Here is a 15286-nt window from a genome sequence, read left to right as displayed (position 1 = left end):
GGATACACAAACTACTGTGTCCAAAGGTAAGTCAGTATTCTGGGTGATCTGGAGACTATTCTTAAGGATGACTGAAGGATCTGGGCCTTTTTAGTCTGGAGAAATCAGAGCATTTATTCATTTGAAGGGCTGGCATGTGGTATAAGAGTAAACATATTTTAGATTCGTCAAAAGGAGAAAAGTTGTCTAATGGCAAATAACGGGAAGGCAGATTTTAATTCACTTATAATAACCATGGCTGTTTAACATCAGGTCATGCTGTAGTGAAAACAACAGTGTTCCTTCTCCTTAGAAGGGTTCAAGCCAAAGTTGGCTGACTGCCCTTCAGAGATATGGTGATTCTGGCAGAGTTGGAATACTGATCTAGATAACTTCTAAGATGTTGTTCCTGAAAGCCTTCTCCTCCTGAGTGTGTCTTGGTATGTATGAATATCTTTAAATAAGAAAGTTCAGTGTAGTGGGAAGAGTCTGCATTATACAGGAGTCAGAACTAGCTGTGCGATTTTGGGCAAGACATTTCGCATTTCTGCGCTTCACTGTCCTCACTACCTCTCAAGGCTGTTCTGAGAACTCATTAGATGACACATCCCTCAAATCACCCATTTGGTGTTTAATGCATGTGTGGTTTTCTTCCTTCCATTTCCACAATATGGTTTATAATCAAACATCTGGGACCCATTAAGATTTTGAAAGTGTAGTGTTGAAACGAGCTAATTTGCCTAGACTTTAAGTGTAGGATTTCATTGTTTTTAAACAATGAACTTGATTAACATTTGATTAGATACTTTGTGGCACAGCGTCCTAAAAAAAAAAAAAAAAAAAAGACAAGTTTGGTGTAAGTAGAAATAGAAGGAATCAGAAACCAGATGGCCAACATCATCTTTGAAATTTGCAACTGCAAGATCATCACTTGACTGAAGTCTTTCCTCTCAAGATTATTAAAAAAAAAAAATCAAAACACCACAAACTATATTATTCAACATCAAAAAGTATTTTACCTTCCTGGAAGATAGTCCAAATTTCAGTTAAGAAAAGTTCAGTAACAAGCACTTTATTTTCTTTAGATTTTTAGGAGAAACTGGAATCTCACAGTATGAGTCAATATATGCTTATCTAGCTATCTTCTTTCCCACCCCAAAGATGAAAAGAAGTGGAAAATGTCCCATAAATACTGTAAATCAAGTCACGATTTACAAATAATTTTCTTTTAGATGTGTTTTACTTTCTTAACCCCATGGGCAGAAGTCACCCTGAACTACTGAATTATCTACTAGGATTATGTGTGCTGAATAGTTAATATTGTTCAAGTATATTTAGTCTTTTTTTTTAAGATTTTATTTATTTATTTGACAGAGAGAGAGAGAGATCACAAGTAGGCAGAGAGGCAGGCAGAGAGAGGTGGAAGTAGGCTCCCCACTGAGCAGAGAGCCTGATGTGGGGCTCCATCCCAGGACCCTGAGACCATGACCTGAGCCGAAGGCAGAGGCTTAACCCCTTGAGCCACCCAGGTGCCCCTTAAGTATATTTAGTCTTAACCACCACAAATCCTTTACTACCTATTAGCATCACACCCTTAAGTATTCTCATTGGAGGCTCTTTTTTAGCAATAAATGGTAACTGAGATGTACAATTGTTCTTTCCCATTTCCATTTATCTGTAACTTGTACAATGATCTAAATAGGTAGTTCAATGCTCATAGCAGTATTTAAGTAACTGCAATCTTGCATCTCCTCAATGCTAACAATTTTTTCTACCCCATATTCCAAGGTAAACACTATCCACACTATCCACACATTATCCACAAGGTAAACACATCTTTTCATAGATTGTTCTATACACATGTATATGTAACAAAAATGGGATCACATTCCAGGATCATGTGTTATGGCCAAATTCAACAGCATCAAAAGCATTTCTAAAGCACTTAGGTGACTGTGAAATTTAAAAAAGTCATTTTTGTCTATATCATTTTTATACCCATATATTTCAATCTCTTGGTTGTTCATTACATTTTTAAATGTTTTTGTCCATACTAGTGAACGTCTGCTTTAAATAGTGAAGAGCACAGTGAAATGCACATTCTGTCTTAATATTAATAATTACTAACGTATATATCACCAAAAATGTACATTTCACAGTGCCAAGTGAGATGACCACATTACTCAGTCTAAGTCACAAGTATAAGTGACAAGAGTTGCAGAGTTAGGTGGTGGTGGTTGCGGAAACTTCCTGGCTCAAACAGGAAATGGACACAAAAGAAGTCTTAGGGCAGACAGCTTAGGACTTACATGGTCGCACAATGATGCCATAAAGGATCTAGCCTCTTTGAATTGTTCTGCTCTGTCATCCTTGGAATGCAGGCCTCTGTTCCGTTTGTTGCTTCATGACCGAACTATGGCTGCTGCACCTCTGGCATTGTATTCCCCAAGCAAAAAAAAAAAAAAAAAAAAACAGGTTTAGGACATGTTTTGGCCCACAGAACATGTCCATCTAAAAGTTTTCTTGAAAGGGCCAGCGGCAACTTCAACTTTTGTCTAATTGGCTGGAGCTGCGTCAAATGGACTACCCCTAGATGTATAGGAGTCTAGAAAAGGTATTTTTAGCTAGAATTAAGTTAAAGTTCCATTAGGTTGACTAAATACTAGGTAGAAAGAGACCAGGGTCTCCTACAGAAAACCTGAGTCATAGTAAGCTGTCCTCAGTACATGATAAAAAACAAAGGGGGCCTCACTCTTATTTCTGAAGAGCATTTAGAGGGTATGGCTCAAATATGGTAGATGTCCTACCACAAAGAAGGAGGTGAAGGAAGTCAGGGCGTAAATGATCCTGCTGCATTAGGTATAGAGAGGAAGAGTTTCCCCCTTGGTCACTAAATGGTAGCTAACCTTCATTAACCCTTCTGAAGGCGAGAGGGAAAAAGACTAGCTCTCTTTATGATCTGCTTGCCTTCTCCTGTAAGTGGAAAATGCACGTCCAACTTTAACTTGCTGTACTGATCCCCAAACCCGTGCAGAAAATGGAGAATAAGTCAGTTTTGGGCAGTGGACAAAACCTTTGCGTTCTAAGCCCAAGCCGTGAAACAGAAAAATAACACTGCCATCTTTCTTCATCTCCCACTGAACTGAACATACAGTAGGGGCTCAGTAAACACTTGCCAACTTCTGTGAAGACTAAGAAGAGATGGAAATTAATATCTGAGAGACTGTCATATGCCTGAACTGTACCAGATGGCTTACATACGTGGCTCATGAGCTCATCAACACGCAGCTAGATAGCCATTACCGTTTGGCGAACTAAACCGAGGCTCAGAAAGGATGACCAGGGTCACACGGAAAGTAAAGGCAGGCTTCAGGCTTCACTGAAAGCCTTTGCTCCCTACGCAGTGTACCCCAGGGTGTCTCCTCCACCAAAGTTCCTGGTACCGTGCTTTGCAGACAGTCGACACAAGACATTTGGAGCGGAAGTTTGATTCGACATCTCGAAGGACACTAACTTCTGCAGAGAAAACTCTTAGGGTGGAGAACACTTGTCCAGTCTTCAGGGTGTGGTCAAACAGGACGTGCTAGCGCCAGCTCAGCTCGTGGTGAGGCCTGAGCACGGCTGGGGGACGGGACCGAGCGAGCGGTCAGGCCAGGTGGGCTCCAGCACAGACCAGCGGCTTCGGGGCGACCCAGAGCTCAGCCCGCTGTCCCCCGGGCGGTCGGGGGGGCAGCTAGGGGCTCCGGCTACAGAGCCAAAGCCGGGCGCCGGGGCGGGCCGCGCGTGACGCACTTCCGTCCTGCGCCTTCCGGCTTAAAGGGGCCCCGGACCTTCCTCATAACAACAACAAAACCAGCGCGCTCGCGCCGGGCCCTTGGGCTTTTAGTCCCCGCCCTCCTGCCACCTGCCGCCGCCTCGGCCGCGCCCGGCCCTGCGCCGCGCTGCCGTGTCCTGCCCGAGGGGTCAGGCGGAGAGCGGACCGCGCCCTTTGGCCAACTTCTCCGGCGGCCACCGCGCCGCCTCGCGAGACCCGGGGCCGGGCCGTGGCCGCCGCGGAGCAGCAGGAAGGGAGCGGCCGCCGCGGAGGACGCCCGGTGGGACTGTGCAGACGGCGGCCCTGTTCGGACGGCGGCCCTGTCCGGGCGCGGAGGGCGGCGGTGGCGGGCCCCGCGGCCTTCTTTCAGGTACCCCCTGCCCCGGCGGGTCGCCCAGAGCGGCTCGGCCCCTTCTCTGGTCCGCTTGGCAGGGCCGTCGCGTAGGGGCCTTATTGCGTTTCAGCTTGGGGGTCGCGGCGGGGGCGGGGCAGTGACTCCCTCCCTTATCATTGCTTTCTCTCTCTCCCTCCCGGCCTCTCTCCGCAGTCCGGAGCCCGGCGGAGCCCGGACCTGGCGGGGAAAGCTGCACCCACGGCCGGGTCCCCGGACCCCGCCGCCGCCACTGTCCATCATCCTTGGTACCGGCAATGGCCTTTGTATCGCCCGATGCACTTGTGACTGATTTGGACACGGAATATTAAGAACCTACTTGCTGCCGTCCCTGTGCCAGTCGCGCCGGCAGTTACCACCTCGGCTTATTTGGGCTGCTCCTCTTGACTGTTCAACTCGGGGGCACGATGGACCAAAATGGGATGGAGATTCCTGTGACCCTCATCATTAAAGCACCAAATCAGAAATACAGTGACCAGACTATAAGCTGCTTCTTGAACTGGACCGTGGGGAAACTAAAAACGCATCTATCTAACGTGTACCCTAGCAAACCAGTAAGTGTCTTAAAAGCTGGGCACAGCTGCTCTGGCCAGCGACTTTTCGTGCCATGCACTCCCGTCTCTCTGTTCATCCCCTCCCCTCTTGAATCAAATAGGTCTCTTGCTAGACTGCGAAGTATTTTGAGTTCCGAGGTGTGTGTGTGTGTCTCTTGAGTGTCTCAACCATCATTAATATCTTCCTCATGAGGTTCAGTTAATTAGTAAGAGTACTGTGTACAAAAATATCAAGGGGCATAATAACTGACAGGCATAAAAAAGGACCATTTTCATTGGACTTAAGTCATTGGCCTAGTATGGGAGAGACAGATGGATCCTTAAAAAAAAAGGTAAACACTACAACCTATATTAAAGCTTTTATTGCTTTAGTTAGGCGTTGAGACTTTTAGAACAACTACAGAAATAAGGCAGTTACTGCAAAAGCAGGAGGTTTAGAAAAACAACTCTTAGTTGGTCTTGTCAGTATTTTTGATACAAATATTTTTTTTTTTTTTTAAATTTTTTTTTAATTTATTTATTTGTTAGAGAGAGAGCGAGCGAGCACAGGCAGACAGAGTGGTAGGCAGAGGCAGAGGGAGAAGCAGGCTCCCTGCGGAGCAAGGAGCCCGATGTGGGACTCGATCCCAGGACGCTGGGATCATGACCTGAGCCGAAGGCAGCTGCTTAACCAACTGAGCCACCCAGGCGTCCCGATACAAATATTTTTAATAGAGGAAATAAAAACCCTGAATTATTTAAGTGCTTGGAACAAACTAGCTGGAACTGTCATTTTTTTCAGATCCTTTGTTTTAAAGTTAAGATTTTCACAGGGGGTAACAGACTTGTTCTAAAATTTTCTGGTTTACAGAAGATTTCCTATTGCATATGATTCATTCTACACATTTTCAAAGTAGAAAAATAGTTTTTCAGAATAGTCAGAATTGAAAGTCAGATGCTTCCATAGTGCTGTTTATAACATAGCTGGAATATCATTCTTAAATATATAATTATATACTTGAGCATATATCTAAGTGTGTATTTGTGTTTTTCTGTCTCTATATATGTATTTATATATAAAAGTGTGTATATACATATACATACATAGATATATGCTCAAGTATGTGCTTATGTGAGATCTTTATATTGTATGATTAAACCAAAAGGGACTTGGTTTGCACTATGGTAGACCAAGAGTACCACTTTTCTAAAACTTTTTCTATTTCAAAAAGTATCTAAGAGAAGAGTGGTGTGAAACCCATTTGCCTTAACCTGCACCCAGTAGAAGTCAGTTTTTGGCAGGAGTTCTGCCCTCCTAGTACTAATCTCTAGTACCCATATGGATCATTTGGCTGCTGGAGGACAGATCAGTTGCAAACTTTTCTACACCTTCTCCCTAACCCACTTACAGCTCGTACACACACTTCCAGGTTTAACTGTAGCAAACCTGACTTTTCTCTTCCGGCAAGTTATCTCCAAGTGAATTGTATTTTTTAAAAAAGATTTTATTTATTTATTTGACAGAGAGAGTGCGTGCATGCACAAGCAGGGGGTGCTGCAGAGGGAGAGGGAGAAGCAGACTCCCCGCTGAGCAGGGAGCCCAATGAAGGGCTCAATCCCAGGACCCTGGGATCATGACCTGAGCTGAAGGCAGATGCTTCACCCACTGAACTACCCAGGCACCCCTCCAAGTGAACTAGAATACTGAAATTTATTTCTAGTTAATGAGAGTGGGTGGAACTGGGGGTGAGGACCATGTGTTTGTTGTCTTAGAACTTTACTGAAAACTTCCTGTGGTTATTAGATTTGACAGGCTTACATTCTAATTTACTTGCCACATGAAAACTAATTTGAAGTTTTTTAATTGTTGAACACATCAACTATTTCATGATACCCCCCAGGTAGTCTTCAGTATAGGAACTGGAGTATTAGAAGTTAACTTCATAAGATGGTTACTTAGAACAGAACATTTCGTAATATAAACAGTATTAATATGAGGGAAGTTTGAGTTCTTATGAGCACCCACAAAGACTGCTTGACACTAATTCTGTGTTTAGGCATCTTAAGTGCTATTTGGTGTTTAACAGAGATTATTTCTTAGGCCTGATTCTTTGCACATCTTCCTGGTGGAGGTGGATGATTTGGAAGCAGAGTATGGTTCCAGTGCCTTGTAGAAGTAAGTGTTCTCCAGTAAGGAGTAGAAAAGTTGATGGCTGTGGTCAGTAGCGCTCTAATTGGGTCTGATGGACCAAGGGTGGGTGGAGGGCCTTCGTCTCTGTGGGCAGTGGCTTCTAGGAAAGTAAATAGGAGCTTCTGGAGGCAGAAGAATGGAGATTTGAAGTTGTCCTTTTAGGATCTCTAAAATAGGTCACATGTCTACTGCTGTTAACAGAACTCTGGCTAAACTCTGAGCTAACAGAGTTAGCTCTTAGCTAACTGGCTAAACAGTTAACAGAACTGGCTGAACAAGAGCATATTTAGTCTTAAGATTTTGGCTTTATCGTCAGATACTGATTTGACTTAATCACAGATAATCTCCACATGAATATTTAAATTCAGTTTTCCATCTGTCAGTAAACCCACAGCAAATATACCCTTTCCCACCAAAGCATATTTTCTTGGGCTTCATTTATTTATTTAGTTAGGATTTTATTGACCTGGCATTTGGGTGTCTATATGTTAAGCATGAAGGTGATGATGATTCCTTTGCTGTTATGAAGCTCAGACCTAGTGGGGGATACAGATATGTAGAAAAAAGCTCTAATATTACGTGACTTATGTTACAGGAGAGGGATGCTGTAGGAGCATAGGGAGGGAATGGTCAACTCTGAAGGGGAGGTAAGGGAATGTGTAGCTGATTTAAGAAAAAGGTTCACAGTGACATTTTTCTTTATTTTCTTTAATTTCTTTCTTTTCTTTTTTTTTTTTTTTTAAGATTTTGTTATTTGAAAGAGAGAATCAGAAAGAGAGCATGAGAAGGGGGAGGGTCAGAGGGAGAAGTAGACTCCCTGCTGAGCAGGGAGCCCAGTGCGGGACTTGATCTGGAACTCCTGATCATGACCTGAAGGCAGTCACTTAACCAACTGAGCCACCCAGGCGTTCTTGGGGTCATTTTTCTTAAAGAGTTGATAACAGTTTTAAGCAGACAAGTAGCTGCCTTTTTTTTTTTTTAAAACCTTTTATTTCAAAGATAATGTTGCTCTGATGATTCTCAGTGTAATTCTGTACTATGTAAAAAGATTACAGATCTATGATGGGCTCCAGAGGGGAAGGTGTTTTCCAGTTAGGAAATAGGGCAGTTGCCATATTTATGCAAAACTTTATAGTGCCATCACAAAAAACCTGGACTTGAACTCTTTGGGAGTTTTGTTTAACTTTGAATGTTATTGATAATTGGTTTAGGACTTGGTGTAGGAATTGAAAAGTGCATCAGTTCATGTTGATAGTGTACATAGTAATTGTGAATTATGTTCTGATATAACATTTGTCATCAATTCATGACTTTAGATTTTCAGATCCTGAAATTGGCCTGTAATGTGAAATAATTATTCTGTAAATTTGGGTAATTGTTCCTGGGGCATGAAGATATCTGTCAGGAAGGTGACTTTTACTTGAGTAGTTTCCGACTTTAATCTAGTTTTAAGTTTACTTGCTAGAGATGTAAATATGAAAATAGTTGAACTTAATGTTATTCAGTAGAATGGACTGTCTTAGAGAAAACTTAAAAAAGTAGGGATCTCTAGGTTTTTTTAGGCCTCTTTCTCATTATTGCTTCTTTCTTACTTACTGTTCCCATACACGAACAATAACCAAGATGGACCTGACTCACCCTGAATTCAGTTTTGAGGATAAACTGGGGCTTTCCTTAGCTTCTTCTCACTTTTCAGTCTTGAGTCAAAATGTCTGTTAAACGTGTCCCTCGGTTCTGGGTAGATTTCCTTTGTCTAGGTGCTTTATATTGTTAAACTAAAGCAGTCAATATCATTTCCCCTTCTAGCTCTCCTGCTCAGCTAGGGAGGTTTGTTCTGGTTTCTCAAATTGCTCCACTGCTCTGTGATTATGTTAGAATTAAAGACATAGGAATAGAACCAGTTGTATGGGTTCTGTTCGGCGAATATAACATTCCATAACCAAATTGCCTATAGTTCAGATGGAAGTCTTCATTAGCAGTGGAAATAGCCTGAATAATATAATTTGAGGTTTATATCTGCCTCATTTTTTTAATTCCCTATTACCTTACTCAGGCAGATCATTTTAAAAACTTACTTAACTATCTCAGAACTGAGAATTTTGTTTTATAAGACTTGTCTTTACAATTTTAGTGCATATGTTTAAGAGGGTTTTATGTCACATAGCAATATAGTTCATATTTTTAAAACTCTGAACAAAGGACATATTACATTGTGAAGATTGATGAAAAGTTAAAAGTTTTGAATGAGTGCTGACTAAATCTGTTTTATTTTTTATTTTTTAATTTTTTAAAAGATTTTATTTATTTATTTGACAGAGAGAGACACAGCAAGAGAGGGAACACAAGCAGGGAGAGTGGGAGAGGGAGAAGCAGGCTTCTGCTGAGCAGGGAACCTGATGAGGGGCTCCATCCCAGGACCCTGGGATCATGACTTGAGCCGAAGGCAGATGCTTAATGACTGAGCCACCCAGGTGCCCCTTATTTTTTATTTTTTAATTTTTTTGAGAAGATTTTATTTATTTGTCAGAGAGAGGGAGGGAGGGTGGGAGGGAGAGAAGGAGCACACAAGCAGGGGGAGCTAGAGGCAGGGGGAGAAGCAGCAGAATCCCTGCTGAGCAATGAGCCCTATGTGGGACTCATCCCTGGGTCATGACCTGAGCTGAAGGGAGGCACTTAACTAACTGAGCCACCGGCATCCCTAAATTTGTTTTACTTAACTCCTTTGTAGTCTTTTTCTAATGTATTCTTTCGGGAAATAATAGTACTATGTTTTGTTTAATCATGCATTTTTTAAGATATGGATTTTTCTAGAACTTTTAGTTAAGTTTCTCACCTCTACATAACAGATAGTGATTTCATGGTCTCAAATGCTTTTGTTTAACTGTCACAGTTGGTGCTCAGATTTTAAACTTTTTTACTAAGTGGTTGCCGTATATCTTAACCATTCTGCTAAGTATTTTATATGTTTTATCACATTTATTCCTCATAGACACCTAATGATGTAAGTTTTATTTATTAGCTCTATTGTATAGAGAATAGAACTCCTTATGTAGTAGAATTAGAATTTGAACCCAGGTTGGTCTGACTTTCAAGCCTCAGTGCTTAAACCATTAATTCACACTGTATATGATGGTTATATGTAATAAGATGAAGAAAGGCATTTAGGGACCTGTCCATCTTAGCTATGTACTTACAAACTGAAAAGAAGTGAAGTATAAAAAGAGGTATATGTTTAGATGGTTTGTCATTTAAAGGCTGTAGATGAATGGATCACATAGCCTTAATAGTGTTCTAATGCAGGTCATGTTAGTGTGTGCTATTTCTGTTTATTTTGATAAATTTTAGGGAAGATAGGGGAACCTAGTGTCTTAAGACCTCAAAGCACATTGCTTTGCTTTATCTTTTCACGTTCTTGCTTGTTTGTATAAACCATAGCAGTCATGTATTTTGGTATTCTCTGTTGTATGTATACCTGATTTGCAAATGGCCTGTGAATGGAAACAGCTAAGCAGGGATGTCCCTTTGGAATTCTAGAGAAAATTATTTTTTAAGCCCCTGTATGCTGGTTTTGTTTATTGCTGTTCCAAGGAGATTAGGGGTAGAGGCAGTTTGGGTAAACCATGCTTCCATTTACAGTGCTTCTGAATTCTCTGGGGTTTTTAATTTGGGCGACTTTAGTGGGAATGGGAGGAAGATATGTTTCAGTCCAAATTCATAGAATTCATTTCCCACAGAATCAATATGTTGTGTACCTTCTGGGAACCACCTCTTTACAGCTATTTGATACTTGTGACTGAGCTATATGTAAGTACTGAAATACTAATAATTACCACTTTCAGTGGGTAAGGACTTGGGTTCTAGTTCCTCGAACTAACATGTAAGTTGAGGATTTTTTACTAAGGTGTTTGACTATGTTGATTCAGATATACTAAGAACATGATTTTTTTAAGCTGTCCATAATGAGAGACTGTATTTAGTTCCTCATATACAAAATTTAATTTTTGATACCAATGAGGTGACTTTCTAGAAATATGAAACTGTTGTTGGTTTTGTAAACTCATCTATCAGACTCTTGTGACTATTTTAAATGCATTAGGGATGGATGGTATTTTGTCTGTTTTTGATATCTGGTTAAATGTTAAAAAGTCAGATACTTTAGATAGTATATGTAAACCTTTTAGGAAGTTTATGACTTATTTTTACATATTATACTAGCTGATGGGCTTTCCTCACCTTGGTTTTTAGCAATGTCTGTTAAGTGGGTGGCAGGATTTTGGGGGCCAGCTAGTTAAGCAGGTATTTATTTGGAGTGGCCTAGTTCGTTCTCTGGGCTCCTCAGAGTACCATCAGGATGTTCCTAACTTGGTAATTTAGCTGCCTCTGCTCTACCATATAACACCAGGTACCAGGTATGGCTAGGCGTTATCTAGTGGTGAGTAGTGGAAGTAGTGAGAGTAGCATTATCTGGTAGGACTTGCTGACTATTGGGTGTAGGGTGTGAGCAATAAGAAGAATGGTGGTGGTGTTAGCACAGATGGTCAAGTATTATGTATCTGTGTAGCCAGTATCTTAACAGTAGACTTTTAATGGACAATTTAATTAGGACTTTGTTTTAGATTTACCAATCCTGAGTCTTCTGGATTTTTATATTGAAAGGGTACCACGTGATTTTTTTTTAAAAGCTACTGAGATTATGAAGTTTGTTAGAGCAGGTAACATTACTTAACCTAACTAATACAGAAATGGATTTCCAATCACGATAAACGATGCTGTTATCAGCCAGTCTGGATAAATAAAATTGTGTCACTTTTATAAGTGAAACTGAATGGAATTGAGATCTCAAAAATCTGTATTTTTCCTGGTACTCTATGATCCAAAATGGCTAGTTGAAAGTTCAGGCAGTTGATTACTGCCTGAATCAGTTGATTACAGATTGTGTTGTTTGTTATCAGGTCTAACTACTGGTTTTCCAGATATTTAAATTAATTTATTGATATTTAAAGTGAAGAGGCAATTTTTTTAGTGACATAGAAAAATTTTCAGATCTTCTCACCTAACTTAGGCACATGAAAATTCCTTTTTCTCTGTTTTTTTCGGTCATAGTAAAATTAAAGAATTCCTTTCTCCTTTTAAAATTTCTGATTATTTGAAGACATTTGAATATTTAATTTCAAGAAATGATTTTATTGAGATATAATTCATATACCATAAAACTTGCTCTTTAGTCTAGAAGTCCATCAGCAGAAGAATAGATAAAGAAGATGTGATATATATATATATATGTGTGTGTGTGTGTATATCATATATAGCATATATATGCATACATACCTATACACACAATGGGATATCATGCAGCCATCAAAAAATGAAATCTTGCCTTTTGCAATGACATGGATGGAACTAAAGGGTATTATGCTAAGAAATAAGTCAATCAGAGAAAGATTGATCTCACTGATATGTGGAATTTGAGAAACAAGGCAGAGGATCACGGAAGGAAGGGAGGGAAAAATGAAACAAGATGAAACCAGAGTGGGGAACAAACCATTAGAGACTCTTAATCTCAGGAAACAAACTGAAGTTTGCTGGAGTGGAGGGGTGTGGGAGGGATGGGGTGGCTGGGTGATGGATATTGGGGAGGGTATGTGCTATGGTGAATGCTGTGAATTGTGTAAAACTGATGAATCACAGACCTGTACCCCTGAAACAAATAATAAATTAGTTAATAAAAAAAAGGCAAAAACCCAAATAAAAAAATAGAATAAAAACAAAAAAATCTTTGCTCTTTAACATGTGCAACCCAGTGGTTCTTAGTTAATTCACAAAGTTGTGCAGTTATTATGACTGCCTAATTTCAGAACATTTTTGATACCTCAAAAAAGAAAACTTATACTCACTAGTAGTCACTCTCCATTCTTGGTAACTACTGATCTACTTTCTGTCTATAGATTTGCCTATTCTGGAAATTTCACATAAATGGAATCATAGTTCATGTGGTCATTTTTGTCTGGCTCCTTTCACTCAGCATAATGTTTGCAAGGTTCACCCACATTACAGCATGTTTCAGTTCTTCATTACTTTTTATGGCTAACTAGTATTTATTTTATGTATTTATCATACTTTGTTTATTCATTCATCAGTTGATGGACATTGAGATTGTTTCTACTTTTTGGCTATTATGGCTAAAGTTGTTCTGGACATTCTTATGCAAGTTATTGTGTGGACATAAGTTTTCAGTTTTCTGTGGTATATACCTAGGAGTGGAATTAGGTATATCCTGAGTCATTGGGTAACTTTTTTTTTGCCGGCGGGGGGGGGGGGCAGATTTACTTATTTTAGAGAGACAGAGAGTGAACAGGGAAAAGGGCAGAGGGAGAGGGAGAGGGGGAGAGACTCTCAAGCAGACTCTGTGCTGAGCGTGGAATCCCTCTTTGGGCTTGATCTCAAAAGACCGTGAGATCCTGAGCCGAGCCGGAAATCGAGAATCTGCCGCTTAACCGACTGAGCCATGTAGGTGCCCCCCGATGAGTAACTCTTTGTTTAACTGGAACTGCCAAACTTTCATAGAGGCTGTTCCTATTTCGTATTCCTACCAGTGGTGTGTGAGGTTCCAATTTCTCCACATCCTCATCCATACTTGTTTTTGCTTCATGTACTTGGTGGGGGGTGCGTGCCATGTAATTTTGCTGTATTATTGTATGCCTTTTTGAAAATTGATGTTCCCTTGTTGTGGAAAGATAAAGGTTTATTCAAAGTTGACCTAATTAATATTTATTTTGTTGACTGTGGTAACTTTGCAGTTATTTGGGGGTAAAAAAAAAAAAACAAAACCCAAAACCTGCTCCAGATACATACTGCTTTTAGAGGTGAAAAGAAATGATGTGTGATATTTGTTTCAAAATTCTCTTTTCCCTCAAAAAGGCAATGGGGGGTAGATGAAAGAAGAATAGCAAAATATTGATAATTGTTGGAGTTGAATATTTGGGAGTTCTTGAAGATGGTATCTTGGGGTTCGTTTTGTTCTCTCCACCTTGTGTATGTTTGAAAATGGTAGTAGTAAAGAAAAAAAAATTCGTAAGACTGTCCTTTATACAGAATGTTATGACATAGAAGTATCTATTAAATGTTTGGACTGATGGAAAAATGATACCTTATGATGACTGTAGTATTTATCAAAGAAACTTTTTTAGATTCTAGCTAAATTAATAAGTATATTATGGAAACTTATAAAGCATTATAGAATTCATTTTGTCCATGGGTTAAATCAATTTTTATCTACTTAGCTTTTAAGTTATGTTATATAATTCACTATTCATTCCCTACTCAGTATTTATATGTATTGATTGAAATTTCAAGATTTGTGACAATGTATTTTAAAAAAACACCTCCTGTGTTGATTTGGTTGTTTATATATGGGAATTTGAACTTGTGCATTTTAGGAATGGCACACTCAAAATACTTCCAGGAGAAGCTAGATTATGCCTAACAGCTAAGTATCTTGGAAATAGCCATACCTTTCCCTTCATCTTGGATACTCAAGCAACCCTGAACCACAGATCTTATTCAGTATGACAGTTTCTATTATGATTATTCTATTATGATTATTTTTGATATAAGACCCTTGTTAGTAGCCATGCTGAATACATATATTCTGTTTGAAAATTGTTACAGTTGTTGCTTGGATTTGGCATATTTAACAATTTTGCTATAACTAATATTTAATTGTTTTAATAGAATTCATGGAACATCCGCCTATTTAGGTACTATGGGGACCGTACATAAATAATTTGATTTTAAATACTTTAATACTAGTAGTGTGAGCACTTAGCAGATTTATCATACATAAAAAATAGGACAGAAGTAACCAGAATGTATTTCCTATTCTTGGTTTCATATAGAGATGACAGCTGAATCTCTATGCACTTGAGTTGATTTTTCTTTAGTCCTGTGTTTTTGAAAAATGTATAGAGGTATTTGTGACAATGGCAGGAATAATAAAAACTGGAATTGTTACGTAAAACTGTAACTGAATCCAAATGACTCTTGAATTAAAACCAATAAATTGTGCTGTATGTTAGTAAAGAAGAAAATAAATTTTGTGTATTCTTTTAAATTATAAATACTGATAAAACAATTCAAAATAACTGTGGTGACCTTGAAATTTTATCCCACTGTTGACTTATTATTATTAGAAGGCTAGCCATCTTCTCATATTGTTAAAGGTTTTTAATGATAGTCACACATGCATTGTATGATGGCTGAAAAGGCAAACTTCTAGTTTACCTTTTTCTCCTGTTTTTAGAAAAATGGTAATTACCTGTATTTTGTTTTATCTGCATATCTATATTTTATTATAGACTATCATTTGCTGAGCTCTTAAT

At 39.4% G+C, this 15286-nt stretch overlaps 1 protein-coding gene and 1 long non-coding RNA gene across 4 annotated transcripts in view; one reads left to right on the top strand and one right to left on the bottom strand.

Annotated features, from left to right (window-relative positions):
- LOC308352565 overlaps window positions 1-3745 on the bottom strand; it is a 42409-nt gene extending 38664 nt beyond the window's left edge. The window contains exons 1-2 of one of the 2 annotated variants that reach the window (XR_013967662.1): window positions 3423-3745; window positions 2289-2409 (exon numbers count right to left, since the gene is read on the bottom strand). This is a non-coding gene — a long non-coding RNA (uncharacterized lncRNA). The remainder of the gene's footprint in view (window positions 1-2288; window positions 2410-3422) is intronic. The other variant, XR_013967663.1, reaches the window with a different exon arrangement.
- Window positions 3746-3780: 35 nt separating this feature from the next.
- The window catches only part of HERPUD2 (HERPUD family member 2), a 30962-nt gene continuing 19456 nt past the window's right edge, over window positions 3781-15286 (top strand). Inside the window, exons 1-2 of one of the 2 annotated variants that reach the window (XM_080818815.1) lie at window positions 3781-4163; window positions 4341-4738. In XM_080818815.1, coding sequence (XP_080674941.1) covers window positions 4592-4738 — 147 coding nt within the window. In that variant the 5' untranslated portion in view covers window positions 3781-4163; window positions 4341-4591. Of the gene's footprint in view, window positions 4164-4340; window positions 4739-15286 lie in introns of those variants that run through there. The other variant, XM_080818816.1, reaches the window with a different exon arrangement.

Source organism: Martes martes, assembly GCF_963455335.1.
Source record: "Martes martes genome assembly, chromosome: 11".
NCBI classification, from domain to species: Eukaryota; Metazoa; Chordata; class Mammalia; order Carnivora; family Mustelidae; genus Martes; species Martes martes.
Note: the sequence above shows the minus strand (reverse complement) of the source record. Positions and strands in the feature narration are given on the sequence as shown.